The sequence below is a fragment of the Lampris incognitus genome, chromosome 9, assembly GCF_029633865.1.
Source record: "Lampris incognitus isolate fLamInc1 chromosome 9, fLamInc1.hap2, whole genome shotgun sequence".
Lineage (NCBI taxonomy): Eukaryota > Metazoa > Chordata > Actinopteri > Lampriformes > Lampridae > Lampris > Lampris incognitus.
The window spans coordinates 11,303,372-11,325,265 of NC_079219.1; the positions used below are offsets into that span (position 1 = coordinate 11,303,372).

General features: G+C 43.2%; 1 protein-coding gene across 1 annotated transcript in view; it reads left to right on the forward strand.

Moving 5' to 3' along the window:
- pogzb (pogo transposable element derived with ZNF domain b) overlaps nt 1-21,894 on the forward strand; it is a 97,595-nt gene that overhangs the window by 61,819 nt on the left and 13,882 nt on the right. The window contains exons 6-14 of the mRNA XM_056286163.1: nt 5,281-5,538; nt 5,972-6,091; nt 6,539-6,731; nt 10,799-11,022; nt 12,036-12,986; nt 13,069-13,399; nt 19,638-19,786; nt 21,195-21,295; nt 21,687-21,833. Of these exons, the coding sequence (XP_056142138.1) occupies nt 5,281-5,538; nt 5,972-6,091; nt 6,539-6,731; nt 10,799-11,022; nt 12,036-12,986; nt 13,069-13,399; nt 19,638-19,786; nt 21,195-21,295; nt 21,687-21,833 (2,474 nt within the window). The remainder of the gene's footprint in view (nt 1-5,280; nt 5,539-5,971; nt 6,092-6,538; nt 6,732-10,798; nt 11,023-12,035; nt 12,987-13,068; nt 13,400-19,637; nt 19,787-21,194; nt 21,296-21,686; nt 21,834-21,894) is intronic.

Sequence of the window (21,894 nt, forward strand, 5' to 3'; positions counted from 1 at the left end):
CACTGTCTTCCAACATGTGTTGTACATTTGTGGAATAGCGACTTGGGAAAAAGTCGAAGATACCAGATTCCTTGATGGAATCTGGTATCTTCGATCCAATTTGTTGATCAAACTCACAAAGCCCTCTCTGCTCACTGTATTCGTAGGCATCATGTCCTTAGCCAAATAACGTACGATGGCTTCCGTTACTTCTTTGTGGTGCTTGGACGTTTTTTTATAAGGAGTTACACTTGAGGAATTCTGATAAATTAACGTCTGCTGGACTGTTTTGCTGCTACTTGACTTGACGTTAGTTTTTTTGCTTTGGCTGATGCTAGATTTTTTTAACTCTTCGTATAGTTCTCTGTGGTTGTGTAATAGGTGGCTATGGAGATGAGTCATGTTTCCCTCTGGTAGTTGCCACAAGTGTTCGGCATGACTTGCATAGTACCTGTGTTTATAATTCGTCGTCTCTCTTGTATCTGAGGTATTGCCAAATAACAGACGTGCTGTTCTTGTTAGCCATGAGTTCTTCTTCATCGCCCACATTTTCCTCAGTGCTCATCTCTCTCCCTTCAGCAATCATGATGCTCACGCCTTAACTACCGTCATATGCTTAACCTCAGTCGCTCACATCTACATTCGAGCATCTAGGACACTAGGGCTCCATCTGATTCGCCAAATATATTGATATGAAGAGTGTGAATGCATGGCATGTGCATATACCATATACCATTTATTGCAGTTCAAGCAGTCTTTTGCAATACATATATATCGTGCATGTTGATACCCAGACATGTTGGCAATAATCAATACTCATATTTAGACTATCACTCTGTACTGAAGAACGCTAGTTTTTTGGGGGGGGTTTTGCTAGGACAGAGCAATGAACTTCGCGAATGATGCGACCAAAACACGTCATAGTGACATGACGCGCACGTTCACGCGCAATTTGCATGGGAACAGCACATCTTAGCATAACGTATTTTATGTGCGATTGATCTAAAACTAATTTCAATGCAAATATATGTAATTTTAGGAGAATTCATGGAGTGGCGGGTCTGTTTTTTTTTCCCCCACAAAGTTATTAAACTTTGAAAATCCAAAATGGCCATGACCGTCTTGGTCGTTCTTAAGCTAACTTACCGTTTCTTCCGCGTGAGTCTGGGGCCTTAAAGCCCTGCGTCGCAGGTCATTTTCTGGACCGGGGAAGAGATCCCTAATGTCTTCTCGGGAGAGAGTAGGCAGCATGTCTTCTCCAATATTAGCTGCTGTATCATTTAGGGGAAGAAAAAAAACTTTGTTAGATGGAATGAAACCTAGCTAAACAGCAAGGAAGAGCTTCGCCACTGCTAACGTGACTAGCAAGGATAGCTAATTGTGCACGCTAGCTAGCAATAGCAAACAAGTTTTGTCTTCAACTTTGGTATTAAGTAGTAATTACCCGAGGGTGGCAATTGCGACATCGTCCAGTCCATCCAAGCCACGCCAATATCGAACAACTTCGATGTGTAACTACCGAAATTCCTCCGTTTTCCGTTGACTCGAGTCAAATCGGTTTTTGTTTTTCTTGCCTTCCGGCATCCTTTCGTCGGGCGTAGTGCTGGCGTCGTGTGGCTGCCGCTTCTCCCTCTCGTAGCCCCCCTCCCTTCCCATCCACCCCTGTATGTTTCGTGTGTTTACCTGTTGTCTTGTTTCACCCCGTTTACTGTAAAGCGACTTTGAGTGTTAGAAAAGCGCTATTTAAATTGGATTTATTATTGTTGTTAAAGTCCGCCATTTGCCAAAAGTAATGAAGACGTTAGAAGTTGGCGAGGGAAAGTGGCGCCAAGGTCAACCAAATGGATTGTACCAACTCGGCTTTCCGCAAAGGGGTGGACTCGTTGTAATAAGTTTTTAACTCTACGTGAATTCCATCACCCAATTTTAAATTCAGTGCTAAAATGATTACATATAACTATAAAAAAACGAACTTTGGTTGGTCAAAAACATTCCACTAACTATGATAACCCCTTGAATTCGCTTGATGCCCTCAACCATAATTTGGCGCTCTTGTTGCGCGCCCAGGTAGCGCACTTGGCCGCAGTTGGACACTCCCAACCACTGTGACGAAAAGGATATGACGGCGTGTTGTCTGCTGTGTATTTGTGGCTTTAACAGTCCACCTACTTGCCATTCATTGCAAAGCATAGCGAGCTGTCTGACTGTGGAATTGATGCAGTATTGGAAAGGTTGCACAAGGGCTTGGTTCTGTTGTATGATGTTGTGAAAATGCAAATTGGGAATCACGAACAATAACTGTTTGGAGCATTGGTTTCAATATGTGGGCATACTTTAGCTCAGGGGTCCCCAATAGGCGGCCCGCGGGCCACGTCCGGCCCGTGACGGGTTGATTTATGGTCCGCGAGAATTTTTGGAGAAATGCCAGAAGGAAGTTTTTTTTATTTCCCTACCAAAAAAAATTTAATTTCTTAGTAAAAGTAAGACTAGTAATATATCGAAAAATAGATGAAAAATCTCTTGTTTAAATTATAATACCTGCAACGTATCGACACCAAAACAAACTAATGAACAACATGCTGCTGGAGGTTGAGTGGCCCGTGGTTTTAAAAGTGGCCCTAAAAGTGGCCCGCTATGAAAAGTAATTGGGGACCCCTGCTTTAGCTCAACGTGAGTTGTATGGCTTTAAAGAGGGTGTGGACTGTGTTTATAGTAAACGTCGACACTGCGAAAGTTCATTTGAGCGCATGCAAATGTATTTTGATGAGGATTACTTTGAGCAAAGGACAATGGAGAGACGTGTTCGGCAGTGTAGTGACACTGAAAAGGCCAACGCTGAGCATCTCAGAAACCTGTTAAAAACCACATATAGAATCAACAGAAAGAGCAAAATAGATTTCCCTGTCTTTAAATCGGTTAAATAGATCATCCTAAATGGCAGCCAATATATTTCTGACAAATCATTACTTGTGAGCATAGGCGTTTCTAGCCCATTTTTGGGGGTGCTGCAGCACCCCTAAATTGAACCCCAGCACCCCTAAAATTGAAGAGATTTTTTATTTTTTATTTTTTACTGTATGTCCATGTTTAATAAGCTGAAGAAATGTCAAAACCATATCCAGTATATGGTTTAAACGTAATATTTTAACAACAAAAATACAGCACCCCCCGATGCTTCGAAAATGGTTTGGTCCACCCCCCAAAATTTATCTTGCCTGGCCGGCCAGCACTCTGGGTGCTCAGCACCCCTAAAGATCTGATCCCAGAATCGCCCCTGCTTGTGAGTACTGTAAATTCTAACAAATGTGCTTGAATTTGGGCTTGTGAGAAAAATATGTGTACTAAATTCATTGTTGTATTGTTTGGAATTCCAGCAGCACAATACTGTGAGTTATGACAGGGATTACGAAGCATATAAAATTGAGGTCCCAAATTTGGCACAAGCAACTGAACTTATACTTGCAGACAACCTGGTAGATTTCACACCTTACTATATTGTTACACACAATAAATTATTACCTGGGATGTGATTGGGCCATGCAAATCCTCATGTGATGTATTGAAATGATGGACTGTTCTTTTCATGTACGATGACAATGAATAAGAATATCAATACGTTTGTTTTGGCATTATTTCAATAGGTTCTTAAATTAAGAATGCACAGACGGTTTAATTCTTAAAATAGGGAAAGGAAATTTGGTTCATCTGATGCGGTGCATTGTTAGAGCTTGTTTCTAGTTAAATCCAGCTCAAAATTATCTGCAATATCTTACTAAGACAAAGAAAGATAAACTATCTAAAAACAAGGTTGCTTTTCTTACACAAAAATGCTTGACAAGATTATTTTTCTTTTTAGGGCAAAAATTAGATTAATTTCCTAGAAATACGGCATTTTTACTTTCTTTAGATTCTTTTTTTTTGCAGTGTAAATAACCCAATTAAAGAGAAATAAAACTAGAAATTACAAAAGGGAAATTAAAAGCAGTATGTGTTAGCCAACAGACAAATCTGGCTAATCAGTCTCAAACAGTGGTTCTCAATCAGCTTCTCAGGTACCACCAGTATTGCTGGTTTTCTATTCTACCAGGTAGTTTGTTACATTCATCTGTTTTCCATGTCTAAGCCCTCCGTGGTTGGAGGCTCAATTAACTGGAGTAACAGGTGATTGGGCTTTTGTTCCCCTAAGGACCAATAGTGCTAAAAATGAATTTAGCCATAATGCTGTAGAGGCTGTGGACATGCTGACTGAGGTGATGCGAAGTTATAGGTTGTGGCATTATGTTGTGTTATATTATATTAGTTAATGCTGTGTTATGATTTATTAGGTTAATTTAGATAATGTTAGGTCAGTTATGTTGTTTTATATCATTTATGTGAGCTAATGTTCGGGAAGTTAACTTGTTTGGTTACAATAAGATGTTTCTGTTAATTTAATGTGAAAGTTTATATTAGTTTATATTATGTGAGGTCATTGTTGTGTTAGATTATTCTAGTTAATGTTGAGTTTGATTATACTGCTATATATTGAGTTAGATTATTGTAGTTTATGTTGAACTAGATTACTAGTTTATGTGAGTTAGATTTTTCTGGTTTATTTTGAGTTAGATTATATGATTACATATTAAATTAGATTATAGTCGTTTATATTAAATTGAATTATGCTCGTTTATGTTGAGTCAGATTATGCAAATTTATGTTGAGATAGGTCAGGGGTCCCCAATAGGCGGCCCGCGGGCCACGTCCGGCCCGTGACGGGTTGATATATGGTCCGCGAGAATTTTTGGAGAAATGCCAGAAGGAAGATTTTTTTTTTATTTCCCTACCAAAAAAAAAATTTAATTTCTTAGTAAAAGTAAGACTAGTTATATATCGAAAAATAGATGAAAAATCTCTGTTTAAATTATAATACCTGCAACGTATCGACACCAAAACAAACTAACGAACAACATGCTGCTGGAGGTTGAGTGGCTCGTGGTTTTAAAAGTGGCCCTAAAAGTGGCCCGCTATGAAAAGTAATTGGGGACCCCTGAGATAGGTGATCCTAGTTTATGTTGAGTTAGATTACGTTATTGTATGTTGAGTTGGATTATACCAGTTTGTTGAGTTCAGTTGTGCTGGTTTATGTGTTGAGTTAGAATATACTAGTTTGTTAAATTGGATTACACTAGTTTATGATGAGCTAGATTATACTTGTCTATACTGAGTTATTATATGAGTATACTATGCTGAGTTAGGTTGCTAGTTTATGTAATGTGAGTTATTTCATGTTGATTTTTATTGTTCCTTCATCCTCTACAACAGCGCCCCCATTGGGACAATTGGTACGACCTGGTTTAGGGGTTCCTCAAGTCCTCCCTCAAGGCTCAATTGTCCAGACCAGACCTGGTACCACTACCCCAGTGGGCCTCAACCAGCTCGGCTCCAGTTACACAACCCTACAGATCCCCTCAACTCTCACCATCCGCACCAGTGGATCAGGCTCCACCCCAGTTGTCCGAGGGACTTCCCCAAGTGTCCAACTTAGCTCTGCCCACAACCTCACCCTGCAGGGCCTTGCAGGTCAGTTCTGAACCTCTGGAGCTTTGGTTGTACCAGGCAGACCAGTTGTACTAGGCAGCTCCCAGCTTTTAAATTGTATAACTGTTTGAATGTAAAGTAAGGTGGACAGCTGAGACCATTTCCAGGTTAAAAGAAATCCCATTCCTAGTTAAATAAAACCATTTCCAGTTACAATATTAAAATACAGTAAAACAATTAAAAACAGTAAAAATGTACATCTGTGTATCACATCATCTTTGGTGTATTTTTTTTTTTTACTAGACAGTGAAAGGCAGACAGGAATTGGAGCAAGGGGGGGGTATGACATGCAACAAAGGTTGCCGGCTGAATTCGAACTGGCAACGGCTGTGGCCATGTGGTATGTGCTGTAACCATTCGGCTATGGAGACCCCCTAAGTGCTGATGATTCTGTTCTGCCTTTCTGTGGTTTCAGTCAACCTCCAGAAAACCCAGATAGCTGAAGTTAATCCCCAGAAGTTGGCCAGCTGCCCTACCCTCCCTTCTGGCTCGACCAATGGATTCAACAAAGCTACACCCACCCTGTCCAAAAGTGGTAACAATACTCAACTACATTCATATCAGACACAAAAGGGTGCTCTGCTCTCCTTTCAAGCAGAAAGATGAGGGAGATAAAGATGAGAAAATTGTTTTAAAATTCTACTTTTTATTGACTGACTTCATCCCTAAGAGGAGTTGTTTGGAGGAAAAAAAATCTGTATTTCCCCTCTGTTTGGTAGTGAGAGATTACAGGGTATGTCAACTCATGACAATGCACTTATTATCTTCTAATGGAATACAGTAATGTATGATAAATACATGGAGATTACATTTACAGTGACTACCGTTGTAGTTACTGTCCTACAAGATAGATGTTATCATGATTACTGCTGTATCCAGTACTTATTTACTAATTCAGAGCTAATGGATGGGAAACTTGTTAAGAACTATTTCTGCGTCTTGTCTTAACGCGTATGCTGGAATTTGTCCTCTGGCTTGACAGTCCCTGAGAACCCCCTCTCTGCCCCAACATCTGGAGTGAACCCTGCACCTACCAAGGTGGTGATGACTGTGGAGGAATTCTACTATGGGACCTTTGATGGGAGCCTCCGGCTGAGGGGCCCCGAGGCCCTTGGGACCAAATTCCTCACCTTCACATGTCAGATCTGCTCCCACCAGGCTGAGGACAATCTGAGGTTGGTACACTGAGCAAGGCATATACTCTGGTAGGGTTAGAGGTTATATTCCCTATGGAGCCCAGTAGTAGTGGTATGGTTGAGGATGTGTGGACAGTGAGTATAACTGATTTCTTGGGTGCTGTGATGTTTTTCAACAACCTCCTGTCTCACAATTACTGAGAGTTGCCCAGTACATCCACCATCCAATAGAGGTCACACGGCTCTACAGTGCAAGTATTAGCATTTGCCCCTAAAAATAGAAAGGTGCAAACCAGAAAAATAATTGACGAGCATGGTACTGTAATGTTTTCCCCCGCTGATAATCATTCAGAAACTAGTATTTAATAGTCAGATAATGTACAGTGTTTATTAACATTGCATTCATTTCATAGAAAAGAAATGCCACCAAGTATAAATATCAGCTGTAGCCTCAGTTTGTGCCACAGAGCTGCTGGTAGCGTTGGCAAATCTGATAAAAGAAAATGGAGTGAGGAGATCATGCTAATTAACTTAAGATGTACTCCTTTTCTGTGGCAGTAAACACAGCACATGGGACGATAACTAACTGTGCTATTTTCAGAGCTTAACAAGATATTCAGGGCTGATGATGGTAACATTAACATGATAAACACCAGGGCTGCGGCTATGTACTGACACTCCTCCACAGACACATACACACACTGGAGAGCCTCTCTTCTGAACCACTAGCTCAGCTACAACATACCACACAGAAACGTTCACAAAGGGCCATCCATGAATGTGCTTCTAGTGATTGTCAAAGTTTCAGCAGACTTTCTGTGTTCCCGGCGCGGACAGAGTCTTACAGCAGCTGCTCATGGCCCGACTCATTTTTTTTAAAAAAGAGAGGGAGCGAGAGTAGTGAGAACAAAGCAGTGAATGAGAGAAATAAAATGTTATTTTCTGGTTGTTTCACAGTGGTTAAGTTCTAAAGCACAAATAAACATCCCCACACTCCTGCCTAATTTCAATTTTTCATTCAGATATAAGTGCAGGGAACAACTAGCAGAACGTCCATAGCGGGCCAGAGTGAGTCAATGAAGTGATGCGAGTTACTGAAACAAAGTTATTAAACTATATTTGTTATGTAAAATGAAAAAAAACTTCAATTTGGACAATGGTTAAGTCTGGGACAGTTGAAAGAAGAATTCAGGACAGTGGCAGGACATTGAGGAAAAAAAGCGAATTTCAAGCCCTGCAAACGGTATCCTCTGCATCTAGAATGGGCCAGTGTGTGATTTTGGTGGCATGCGCTATTGCACAGATGTGTGTCCCATACACACACACATATACACACACAGTAAGGAAGGGGGAAAAAACCTGTATTGCAGAACCAATGGGTTTGTTCAAATCCAGTGCCCATGTTTTAAAAACTGTTTCAAAAAGTTGAATACCTAGGCCTCACTGGTGTAGCTCTCTGCTGGTTCCAGTCATATCTCACCAACAGGAAATAGTTTGTCACCATCAGAGACTCCAGTTCCACCCTACAGGGTTTAAAGTAATCCGGCACCATGCCGGATTTCCGGCGTGCGGCGTTTGGCTGTGAAAAAAAAAGAAGTCTTATATTTTTAAAAAAAAGTCTTGATATCGTCACCATCACTTTCGAGTTTATGAGTTCGTCTGCCAATGATATGAGAGGAGCCCAACTCTCCCGCGCTCAAACTAACCTTATTAGCCAATCAGAAGTAGAATGGGGCGGGTCTTGGAAAAATGTGCTTCAACCGAGTCCTATGCTGCGGAGATGCCCGAGTAGAGAGACGTCACGTCGATGGAGAGTAAGTTCATGAATCCTGGGGAAGATGCCCTCCGAGTTGATAAAGGATTAAAAAATAAATGGCGCTGGCCGTGGATAGAGGAGATAGGGAAGGACGGTAAGCCTTCTGGTAGCTGGTGTAAGAAGTTAAGAGAAGCAGGTGCTCGCTTCTGCACTTTGTGCTCGAGAAAGCTAGTGTAAACTGCTAATAAGACCCGTTAGCTAGGCCCGTTAGCCCCTAGCTAACGGGTCTGACCCTTTAGCCGAGCGGTTAATGATGTCGCCTTGTGATGCAGTACACGACGTATCGAATCCCGCACCGGGCAAGAAAGTAACCGGTTACACTAGTGTACGCAACTAGCGGGGAAAAAGTGCTACCACGTCATGAGTCAGACCCCGCTCATAGAGCAGCTGTTCGTGCTCCCCAACACACAACGCGGTTACCGGGGGCAACAACCACAACTGATGTACCGGCATCAATAACTGACCGTCTGTGGGACTTGAAAACACGCGTGTGCACGTTCATCGCAGAGCACGATCTGTCTTTCAAGCTCGCCCAACCCCTGGCGAATTTATTCAAAAAAATAGCTGAAGACAAAATTGCTTTGACAAAACTGTCAATGTCTAATCAGCATGCCAGCTATTTGAACACACACGGCATAACACCAGAGTTTAAAAGACATATTTCGGAAAAGCTAAAAAACTGCATGTTTTCCTTAAATGTCGACGAAGCCACCAACCAGAACATGGACAAAGTAGTGAGGTGGAGTATTATTGCCACCTACTTGACCTTTCTTGTTATTGCAGTTTCAAAAGGCCCACCGTAATCTGCAATCATTTATTTCCATATAATGTTGGTTTTTTTTACCCTGCAAATGTGTCCACGCCACAGGACGACACCCCCCCCCACCCCCACACACACACAAAAAGTTCAGGCTCAGGATTTTTTTTTTTGCTTTAACCCCTGACCCTAGCCCCAGTCAACCAAGGCGTGCCACATTGCAAAAGGTGTTAAGTCAACATTGAATTATGGTCAAAATGGTCGTTTTTGGTTGAGGTTGAGAAATCAATATTGATTTAACATTTAATAACAGACACAGTTTAAACGTTCAAAATAATCAAAACAATGTTGAATCAACCTTGCAATAAGGGTTAGCCTTTCAGGATTAAAATGGCAACATTGAATCAATATTGTCTCAATGTGCACAATGCCCGCCTGGCTGTGATTGGCTAGACTGCTTTCTCTGTTGGCGCTCAATTGATTTGAATTTTTTGTCAGTTGATTGACGCACGTCGTGCAGCAGAACGTGAGCGTGCGTCATCTCACGAGGCTAGTACAATGCAAAACCGTTGATCCTTCGCACCGCCCTCGCAGTCCTTCTCTGTCAGTGTGTGGTAAGTCATGATCTTTTGATTAAGGCTAATGTTAACTTGTACATTATTGCCATGACACATGACTGTGCTGGTTGTCTTAAATAATTGTGAAGTTTGACGCTCATCTGGGGTCGGCTGTAGTAGGTTAACTGTGCTAACATTAGCTAGCTAGCTTGCTCTGAAAAAGCCCACCGAACGGAATTCTCCGTTTCTATGGCGCTTGCCAGTTGGTAATAGCTAGATAGTCTAGCTATGTTAGTTTAGCGAGAAAGTTGTATTAATACAAATCTTTGAAGCAGCTGTCAATACAGTCTTCCATTTATGTAACACTTGTGTTTTGAACTGGTTTAGCAAGTTGATTTAAAGTTAATTTGGCGGTAAGTGCAGCTACAATGGCGCCGGCTACATTAACATTATAGAGTTGGCTAGTTGTTCAACGGTGGCCATCCATCTGGTTTTAGGATGGACAGTGCGGTCTTGAAATACTGTGCCCGTCTCGTCTACACGCTCATTTTGCAGCTCATTGCTTGCTTAGCAACTATTTACTGTATTAATGATGGCGGAAAAGAGTCTACAAGCTGCCGGAGAGGTATTTAGATGAAGCGCCAATTAATTTAGCTACTGTGTTGTGGGACTACTTTATTGTTCGCATTAATACAGTGGCCTATAAATGCTACGTTGCCGCTAGAGGGCATTCAGTGTAGTGACGGCGCATCTGATTGTAGTGTACCCATGTACCAGTCGTTCTCTGTTGGACCAGTGAACTTATATCTTGCCTCCTCGTGATACTGCAACCTACTATACATGGTGTCAGAAGTCTACGTACCCATTGCCACAGAAGACAATCGGACAAAATGGCGAAATTCTCACCGCCAGAAAACTTTGATTTCACTCACCCAGAACGATGGCCGTAGTGGCGCCAACGCTTCCAACGTTACAGGACTGCAACGGAGCTCCATAAGAAAGACGGAGAAGTACAAGTCAGTACGTTGCTATATTCGTTGGGCAAAAAGGCTGAACAAGTCTACAAGACGTTCACGTTCGGAGCGGATGAAAAGGAAGATGATTATGAAACGGTGTTACAGAAACTAGAAAATTATTTTGTGCCCAAAGTCAATGTTATTCACCAACGCGCCAAGTTTCACCAGCGGATCCAAAGGCAGGGTGAGTCTGCAGAAGAGTATATTAGGAGTTTGCATGAGCTGGCATCCACATGTTCATTCGCGGCTGTAAAGGAGGAGAATATCCAAGACAGACTGGTCGTAGGGATATTAGACAGAGAGCTGTCAGAGAAATTACAGTTGATGCCGGATTTGACTCTAAACAAAGCAGTCGAGCTAGTGAGGCAGTCAGAGCAAGTGAAGAGTCATGTTAGCGAGCAAGGAGCTGCAGCTAACTGTAGCACACAGCTAGACGAAGTGGCTTGCAGCAGATACACAACCCTTGGTGGTGAGAGAGGGAGAACGGCAGGCTACGACAGGACTGGACAAAGAAGAGCCACAAATGCACAAGGAACAAGAGGTAACACAAATGGATACAAGTGTAACAGATGTGGCAGACCTCATGGAAAAGCAGACTTTTGTCCTGCCAGAAATGTAGAATGTAGAAACTGTAGAAAGATAGGCCATTATTCTGCAGTATGTCTCACCCGTGTGGTCAATGAAGTAACTACACCGCAAGAGGAAGTAGAAGTGAGACATTTTCTAGGAGAGATAAACCAAACAACTGACTCAGACAAAGCATGGACTGTGAAGCTGCCAATAAAAGGGACTAATGTAAACTTTAAAATAGACACGGGAGCTGACGCGACTGTTATATCTGAAAGCACCTTTCAAAGCCTAAAACACAAACCCCCAACTGCAGAATGCTACGACCCACCTAGTGAGCCCAGGAGGCAAACTGATGTGTGTAGGGCAGTTCACAGTCACAACCAGAGTAAAAGGCCACCAGTTTATGTTTACAGTATATGTGATAACAGGGTCAAATGTTAACAATCTGCTAGGCAGGAACGTAGCAGTCGCCATGGGCTTGGTGAAAAGAGTAGGGGAGCTCAGTAGTGCTTGCCCACCCCAGATAGGTCTCTTAAAGATAGAGCCAATCAAGATAAGCCTGAAAGAAGATGCTGAGCCGTATAGTGTATACGTCTCGGCGTGTCTCGGTACACATGCTTCCTAAAGTGAAAAAGGAGCTGGACAGGATGGTTAAAAGTGGCGTGACAGAGGAGATCCAAGAGCCAACACCTTGGTGTGCAGCCATGGTTCCTGTCCCAAAGAAGAATGGAGAGGTGAGAATCTGTGTTGACCTCAAGCAACTTAATAAGGTGGTCAAAAGAAAGAAGTACGTCCTACCTACCATGGACGACATTCTTCCAGAGCTAGCCAATGCACAGGTGTTCTCACTCTTAGATGCAGCCAGTGGCTTCTGGCAACTGCCACTAGATGAAGAAATCGCCAAGCTCACTACTTTCATCACACCGTTTGGAAGGTACTTTTTCCATCGGGTCCCATTCGGTATTACTAGTGCTCCAGAAATATTCCAACGAGAAATGTCAAAGGTCCTGCAGCACCAGGAAGGCGTCGTCGTCTTCATGGATGACATCCTGGTATATGCAAACACGCCAGAGGAACACGAGCAAAGACTTCAGAACACGCTCCAGACGCTCGAAGAGGCAGGATTACAGCTCAACAACGAGAAATGTCTCCTGCGCCAGACACAGCTCCGCTACCTAGGACACATCATAGACAAGGATGGGGTCCGCCCAGACACAGCGAAGGTTGAGGCCATCACACAGCTGGGGCCACCAAGAAACACCACAGAACTCAGACGGGTGCTAGGGATGGTCCACTACCTGGGCAGGTACCTTCCACATCTATCAGAAGTGACAAAACCACTCAATGACCTACTGAGAGGAGACACGGCATGGGTCTGGAGTGCAGTACAAGACGAGGCCTTCAGAAAGGTGAAGCTGCTCATCTCAGAAGCAACAGTGTTAGCCTTCTATGATACCACCAAGCCCACAATAGTCAGTGCTGATGCTAGTAGCCACGGCCTAGGGGGGGTTTTACTACAGGACCACGATGGACAGTTAAAGCCAGTGGCATATTGCTCACGAACCCTCATGGACACAGGTGCACTATGCACAAATAGAAAAAGAATGTTTGGCAGCTGTGTGGGCATGTGAAAAGTTCTCTAGGTTCCTCTGTGGTTTAGATAGCTTTACCCTTCACACAGACCATAAACCACTCGTACCACTGTTCAACAACAAAGACCTTGATTCAGTGCCGTTACGCTGTCAGAGACTACTTATGAGGATGATGCGGTTCAATCCAACGGCAGAGTATGTTCCAGGCAAGCTGCTGGTTGTTGCTGACACTCTCTCCAGACATCCAAGACCGGCAGTCACCCAAGAGATCGCAGAGCTCATCAGCGACATCGGGGCACTTGAGGAGGCAGTCCACACTACGTGGCCCATATCACCCACAAAGCTAGACATGGTCAAAGAGCAGACCGAGCAAGATGAGGAACTACAGATGGTGAAGCAGTACGTGTGTGCTGGGTGGCCCAGACACGCAGCGGACATCCACCAGGTAAAGCCATACTACACCGCACAACAGCACCTCTCTTACTCCCAAGACCTGTTGTTACATGGAGAAAGAATAGTCGTACCGCGAGCTATGCGCAGACAAATACTGCAGCGCATTCATGATGGCCACCAGGGCATCGTTAAATGCAGGGAGCGTGCCCGACAAAGTGTCTGGTGGCCTGGGATAGGGAAAGATATTGAGAACAGGGTCAGTAGTTGCAGACACTGTCAAGAGTCAAGGCCAAGTCAAAAGAGACAACCTCATGACAACTCCATTACCAAATCGCCCCTGGGAGAGGGTAGCTGCGGACATCTGTGAGGTAGACAAGAAACATTACTTGGTAGTTGTACATTACTTTTCCAGATATATAGAAATAGCCTACCTGCAGAACCTGTCAGGAGAGACTACCAGAGCACGCTTAAAGAACATGTTTTCACGCTGGGGATGCCCTGATGTTCTTGTAACAGATAACGGCCCACAGTTCACTGGACAAGCCTTTGACCAGTTTGCTACTGACTTTGATTTCCAGCACATCACCTTGAGTCCCCACTATGCTCAATCCAATGGAGAAGCAGAAAGCAAAAAAGATCCTGAAACAGCCTGACCCCTTCACAGCTCTGATGAGCTACAGAGCAACACCACTTCAAGCCACTGGAGTGAGCCCAGCACAACTCATGCTGGGCAGGCAAATCAAGACAATGGTCCCCACACTCAAGTCAAACCTACAGCCGGCATGGCCAGACTTCGAGCAGGTGAGACAAGCTGATGAAAGGGCAAAACAAAGCTACAGACGTAACTACAATAGGAGAAACAATGTCAGAGACTTACCAATACTCCATCTGGGTGCCAGAGTGGCTGTAAAGCTGGACAATGAGCAGGGATGGATGAGAAATGCAACAGTCATACGACAAGGTGACACACCTAGGTCTTACCTTGTACAGATGGAGAGAGGGGTCCTTCACCGAAACCGACGTCACCTGAAACCAATCACTAGCACTTCCGCGCTTCCACCTGAAGAAGGACAACCTGAAAGCGATGTACCACACCCACCTGCTGCCAACGACAACGTGCCAGACCTGCCTGCTTCCCACGAGGATCTGCCTGCTGCAGCAGAGGTACCACAAGCCCAAGAGAAAATGACATCTCGTGGCCGAGTTGTTAGACCCCCAGAAAGATTTAAAGACTTTGTTCCAGAATAGTACACAGTATGCATTGAGTGGCAGAATAATCCACTGCAACTGTGCTGGTGACTGGCAGTCTACCCAGATCATCTTAGAGTAGGACTAATTCTTGTTTAATGACTTGTTGATGTTCAGTTTGGAAATGCAATCATTTTGAAATGTTTCCTAAGTTAACTTTAACAAAAGGTTTCCTTACAATATGTTCATATAGAAAGCACTGTCTCAAAGACTCAAAGGAAAGGAGATGTGTTGTGGGACTACTTTATTGTTCGCATTAATACAGTGGCCTATAAATGCTACGTTGCCGCTAGAGGGCATTCAGTGTATTGACTGCGCATCTGATTGTAGTGTACCCATGTACCAGTCGTTCTCTGTTGGACCAGTGAACTTATATCTTGCCTCCTCGTGATACTGCAGCCTACTATACAGCTACCACATTTATTAGCTTACTAGCTAGCTACGTTAGCTAGCTAGTAAGCACTAGTAAGCAGAACGTGTTTAGTACTGACGTACTCCCGCAAGGAGCACGTGTTCAGCAAGGAGCAGACTCCGGGCACTGGGAGAGGGGCTGCAGTCACACGCACATAGACCGATCATCCAACCCCATTATGATGGTAAGTAAATTGGCCTCATGTCATTCCTTTAGGCTCCACAGTTACCTAACATAAAATAATGTGTATCTATAGTGAGCCTAGCTACTTTATTTTGAGTTGGCAAGATGGTAAGCTGCTAATGCTACAGTTCGCAGCACCATTTCGCATGTGTGCTGTGGTTTAATTAATGGTACCTTCTGTTCTGAGTCTGCAGCCATTCCAATCCTACTGCTCCTACCCCATGAGGGAGGGAAAGCAAAAAAAACAAGCTTTATGCAGTGTCAATTTTTTAGGTATTAATTTCAAGTCATCTAAACAAAAAATTATCTTTAAACTATGTAATGGTGTTATCCTTCAAGATGGCACACAGCCTTCTGTGGGTCCTTTTTCCAATCAGTATGAAGGGGAGATTGTTGATGGCACTCCACTTGGAGGGGAAAGTGTGTCCAACTTCAGGATTTCACCAATGCTAAGGCTGATAATTAGCCTGACACCACACATCTAGGCCTACATATTACCTCTTGACAAATGTGTGCATCATAACTTTTTTTCCCAGCTTTTTGCAATGGTAGCTCACATAGTGCATTGCCTGCATTCATTTTGATTTTGCTCTGTTCTGTTTATTTTCAGGGTTGTGTTACGAGAGGAGCCAGTGAGGAGCGAGAGAAGTGAAGAAATAGGTTACACAAATAAGCTACAGCCGAGTAAACTATTGCAATTATTTCCACAACACCACCATAACTTGAGTTCATAATAACACCAGCCATTCAGACTAGCTTGGTCTAGTCAGAAAGGCACGAACTGAGGAAGCCTCTTGGATGAGAGGCGAAACGTCTTCATGGATATATACCAAGTCCAGTTGCACTTGATTCAACTCCTTTGGATAACCATGACCTGGATGAATGAGAACATTCACAGACAAGTTCATAATATGGCTTCTTATTGGGCTAAAAGACATAGAGTCAGCAGATTTTTAAGGGACATAGAGCAGGATATCCTTAACAAATATGATGAAACCATTGATAATTCAAGTGCAAATTCACCTACTTTTGCACACACAACTTCTCCTCCACAGCCTCTTCTAAGTGCCTGCTAGATACACCACCATATCCCATATACAAGGGGATAGTGTTCACATCAAAACCTCAAATAGTTTACTGGGTGCTGAGTGTAGCAGTGCAACTGGGGATGCTGAGTGTAGCAGTACAGCTGGGGATGATCAGGTTGAATCAGATTCTTCCTCTGACTCTGACAACTATGAGCCTAATCAGGATTTGCTAACAAGGAGCCTACAATATTGGGCTACCACCTATTCAGTCTCTCTAGTTGCACTGTCTGCTCTGCTATGCATCTTAAAGATATTTCACCCTAAGCTCCCTAAAGATGGACGAACTTTGCTTGGGACACAAGCTCATGTTCCAACTACTAAAATAGAAGGTGGCGAGTACTATCATTTTGGGTTGGTGAAAGGAATACTTTCACGGTTGAAATGTTTGAGTTTACCAGTGAACCTTAGAACTCTTACGTTACAATTCAACATAGATGGTCTCCCCCTCTTTAAAAGTTCGAAACTTCAGTTCTGGCCTATACTTGCAATCCTCAAATGTGATTACACTAAGTCCCCATTTATTGTTGGTATCTTTTGAGGTATAAGCAAACCAAAGAGTGTTTTTGAGTTTTTTTGTAGCAATTTGTTAAAGACCTTAAAAATGTACTGGCGAATGGCATCGTTTATAATGGTAAGCAATTGAATGTACTGGTTTCCTCGGTTGTTTGTGATGCTCCAGCCAGAGCTTTCATTAAGAATACTAAAGCACACAATGGATATTCAGGATGTGACAAGTGTCATGAAGATGGTGTGTGGAGGAAGAAAATGACATATCCTGAAACAAATGCCAGGCTCAGGACAGACTCTAGCTTTGCTGACATGATTGATGAGGGACATCACTTTAATCAGACACTTGGGCCTTTGACAGGGACACTAAAGATGGTGTCTATGTTCCCGATTGATTACATGCACCTCTGGTGTCTGGGGGTAACAAGAAAACTGTTGCATATGTGGTTAAAGGGCAAAAATCTGGCTACTAGGCTTTCTTCACAAACTGTAAACATAATTTCAACAAAACTGCTGGGGCTACGTTCCCACACCCCTTGTGATTTTAATCGTAAGCCAAGGGATCTAACAGAGCTGGATCGTTGGAAAGCTACTGAGCTGCGGTCCTTCATGTTGTACTGGGGTCCTATAGTTCTGAAGGATTGCCTTCCGAATTAGATGTATGACAACTTTATGTTGTTTTCAGCTGGCATGTATTTGTTCTTGCCCCCTGGAATTTCTGATTAAATGGTTGAATTTGCACATAAGTTGATGCTTTCCTTTGTGGAACACTTTGGGGAGTTGTATGGCAGGGATGAGATTGTGTTCAGTGTACACCAGCTTATTCATTTAGCTGATGAATACAGACGATTTGGACCTTTAGATAATATTTCAGGATTCCCTTTTGAGAACTACCTTGGCCAAATTAAGCATCTTTTACGCAAGCCACATCACCCTCTACAACAGTTAGTCAAAAGGTTGTCAGAAAGTCCACATGTTGAGGCTCCTTTCCCAACCGATGAACCAGCGGTACACAAAATCCACACAGGTGGTCCTCTTCCCCAACATTTCAGTCCTGCCCAACAGTACATAAAAGTCTCCACTAATCGCTTTACCTTGTCCACAAAGGAGGGGGACAATTGTATTGGGGTGGGAGATGGAATTGCATTAGTGAAGAATATAGTCCAGACAGAAGATGATATCTATGTGATATACAAAAGGTTCAGACACCAAGAGTCATATTACACTGATCCCTGTGAGTCGTCATACATATAGGTACATACAAGGTCAGTGAGTTGCATGATGGCATAGGGACAAGTAAACTTAGTTACTTGTTTGTTTGCATTAGCCTGGCGTCGCCATCCTGATCACGTGCGTTCACATTCTGCTCTCCACAGATCGGTGTGGACTTTCTCCCATCCACATCGATTTGCAGAAACCAAAATCAACTTGCTCTCTTGGCGTCAAATATTTTGTTATGCTGATTGGCTGAAGGGCCTTTGTCTGTCAAGGAAGTACTCCTGCCCACTAAAATAGGTCTGGGTGGAGAAAGTCCAGACTGATCTGTGGAGAAAAACAGAATATGAGCTTGCGTGATCAGGATGGTGTAATGTCCACAAATACACGGGGCGACTGTGTGAACGAATAACTGGGGCTTTATTTTATCCCTCTCGTTCTGTCGTTCACACATCCATGCTGTGTCCTGCATACATGCTTGTTTCTCCCTCCTACTTCTGTACTCGTCCCATAACCCCTTGCTTCTCTTAAAGAGGTATTCTCTATTAAAGTCTGAACATCACAGATGGTGGTGCCAGGCTAAGTTTGCATCCCAATAAACTAGGGTTAATACTTAAGTCACTTTGGAATGGAACACATTATAATGGACTTATAGAATTTATGAAGAATATGATGCGCAGGATGCCAAGCAGTGTCCAGACGCCATCGGAACAGTCCAGGACCCAAGCCACGCAACAACCATCATCATGTAAAGAAAAATTATATGCATTTATAAGCTATATAAAAAGAAAATTGATGAGGCAATGTGATTAATTTTTACTAAGGCCTATGGTCTTAGTAAAAATTATAATTTTTACTGAGGCTTGTGGTCTGTAGTCTTTTGATCTTTGTTTTAATCCTTTTTTTGTGTGTTGTTATTATCTAGTGTAGTGTCCTTTGGTTCCTTGAAAAGCGCTATACAAACTACGTTGTTGTTTCAGTGCTTCAGTGTTTAAAAAAGAACTTTCAAATGCTCTTGCGATATTTAAAAAGCTGTTTTTCAAAATTTCAGTGTTTTAAAAAGCTATTTCAAATTTTTTTTTTTTTAGTATTTTAAGGCCCATGCCTAGTGTCTACATCCTCCATTGCTTTCATATCTGCACACAAGAAGGAGCACACAGACACACACTCTCACACCTGTACACACACTCATACACACGCAAACAGTAAAAATATGTGTGTAATGAATTGTTTGTTGATAAACTGTGTTACTTGAACATTTTTCATTGGGCTCCTGAATTTCTTTGTGTGTTCCTAATTTTTTTCATTTAGGAGCACACGTAGTCCTTGGGAAAAAAGTTAGTGTAGTGCTCTGGGTCACACTAGAACTACTTGGTTTTAAATGTCCTGCCCACTGGCACTTGTCGTTATTGAAACGTCATAATCAATTTTTCATCTATTTATTTTCAAGTCTGCTTGGGTTGTTAAACCAAATGACCATGAGTCACAGATCATCTTTAAAATGTACAGTTATCTATAAACCACTAATGTGTACTGTGTGTGTGTGTGTGTGTGTGTCCATGTGTGTCCATGTGTGTGTGCGTTTGTCCAGGATGATGCAGCACATGCTCCAGCACTCTGAATTCGGGGAGGTGGGCGGAGAGGTGGAAGGCTGCTGTAAACACTGCTACCGCCTTTTCTCCTCCCCCACTCAGCTCGCCACTCACCAGGCACAGGTCCACGGCCCCACACTCTCCTCCTGTAAGCACCACCTGCCTCCTACCCTCCTGCTGACCTGTCACCTCTGTTTTGTTACTGTTCAGAGACTTTTAGTTCTTGTCGTTCTGATGACCCATCCATTTTTCTATTTAATGGAAAAATGCATAAGGCTCTCACCAGATCATATTTAACTGCATCCAACACCTTTTTTGGGGGGGGGGCCCCCTTTTCTTCTCCCCAGTTGTATCCGGCTAATTACCCCACTCTTCCGAGCCGTCCTGGTCGCTGCTCCACCCCCTCTGCCGATCCGGGGGGGGCTGCAGACTACCACATGCCTCCTCCAATACATGTGTTGTCACCAGCCGCTTCTTTTTACCTGACAGTGGGGAGTTTCACCAGGGGGATGCAGTGCATGGGAGGATCCCGCTATTCCTCCCAGTTCCCCCTCCCCCCCCAAACAGGCGCCCCGACTGACCAGAGTAGGTGCTAATGCAGCGACCAGGACACACGCGGCTTCCCACCCACAGACACGGCAAATTGTGTCTGTAGGGATGCCCGACCAAGCCGGAGGTAACACGGTGATTCGAACCGGCGATTCCCGTGTTGGTAGGCAACGGAATAGACCGCCATGCCACCCGGGCACCTCAACACTTTTATTTGACTACCTTTCTTTCCATTCGTCCACAATTACACTATTTTTGTCTGTTGAGATGGATTTTGGTTTGAAGCACCAATAAAAAAGGGAGAAAATCACTGGCATTACCTAGCGGAGCTTAATTTAATGTCATGTTTCATGTCTGCTCTGACTCTTCATCACCTGTCATGACAGTATCACTTGCTAACGTAGTGTTCCCAACCCAGTCCTCAAGGACCCCCTATCCTGCAGATTTTCTTTGCAACCCTGAATAAGTAACTGTTTGTAGTTATTCAACCAATCAACATGAGCGTCAGATGTTGCACACCTGGCATAATTAAGTGCTATGAGATGATTGGTTGAGTAAGTACAAGCAGGGCTACCTATGCAGGGTTACAATGAAAATCTGCAGGATAGGGGTCCCTGAGGACTGGGTTGAAAACCATCATGTATGTAGAAAAATATATATTTATTACGTGTCAGATTACCACTTGCTCGGATCCATGTTTCACAGGAAATACAGGTTTGTCATCTGCAACACTGCTTTTAGCATCATGTCTTTTAAGTGACTGGCTAATATGATCCAAAAGTCTCATTCATTTCCAATCAGCTCTACCCTACCTCTGTAGTTTTTCCAAAAGAAGATGATTTAAGATAAGCTGCGTTTGAATAAATACTCAACTTTTCTCTCCAGGTTAGGAAAAACAGAAATAGAGACATTTATCTGCAATGCTAAGGAAGTTACAGTGATGTTTTTGTTAAAATCGACCCTGAACAAGAAGTACCGTGTGTGACGTGTGCCCTGTTTCCTCCCAGGTATATGCATGATCTGTGAGTGGGCGTTTGAGAATGATTCTGCCTTCCTAAACCACATGAAGTCCAACCACAAGCCAGGAGAGATGCCTTACGTCTGCCAGGTGAGTGACCTTTGACCTAAGACACTGTCATCACCACCACAACCCATCCTCTCCACCTTGAATCCCTCCATATGACGTACATGGCCTCTAATGTAGACTGCCAGGTTCCTGTATGTATGCAAAAGACATACTTGCCTATAATGACGTTCAAATTTGTGTAATTTGTGAACCGAGTTGTTATGAAAATGCAAGTTTCTTTTTGTTGGATAATTTTTAACAGGAGAGTGTGATATGAAGATCAGAACCAGAATCATCTTTATTGGCCAAGTATGTTTGCACATACAAGGAATTTGACTCCGGTTTAGTGGCTTTCAGTGTACTTACACAGACGTGATGTGTAATGATTTTTTTGAAGGTATTGATGTAGTCGTTCCTGTGGTTGTGTTGTTAGGTGTGTTCCTATCGCTCCTCATTCTACTCGGACCTCTACCAACACTTCCTGGCCTGTCACCATGGCAGCCGCTACCTTCTGTGTGTCTTCTGTCTGAGAGTGACACGAAACCCTGTCTTCTACCAGCAACACATCCTCCGACACAAGGTACTACACACACACACACACACACACACACACACACACACACACATAATCCTGCTAATCT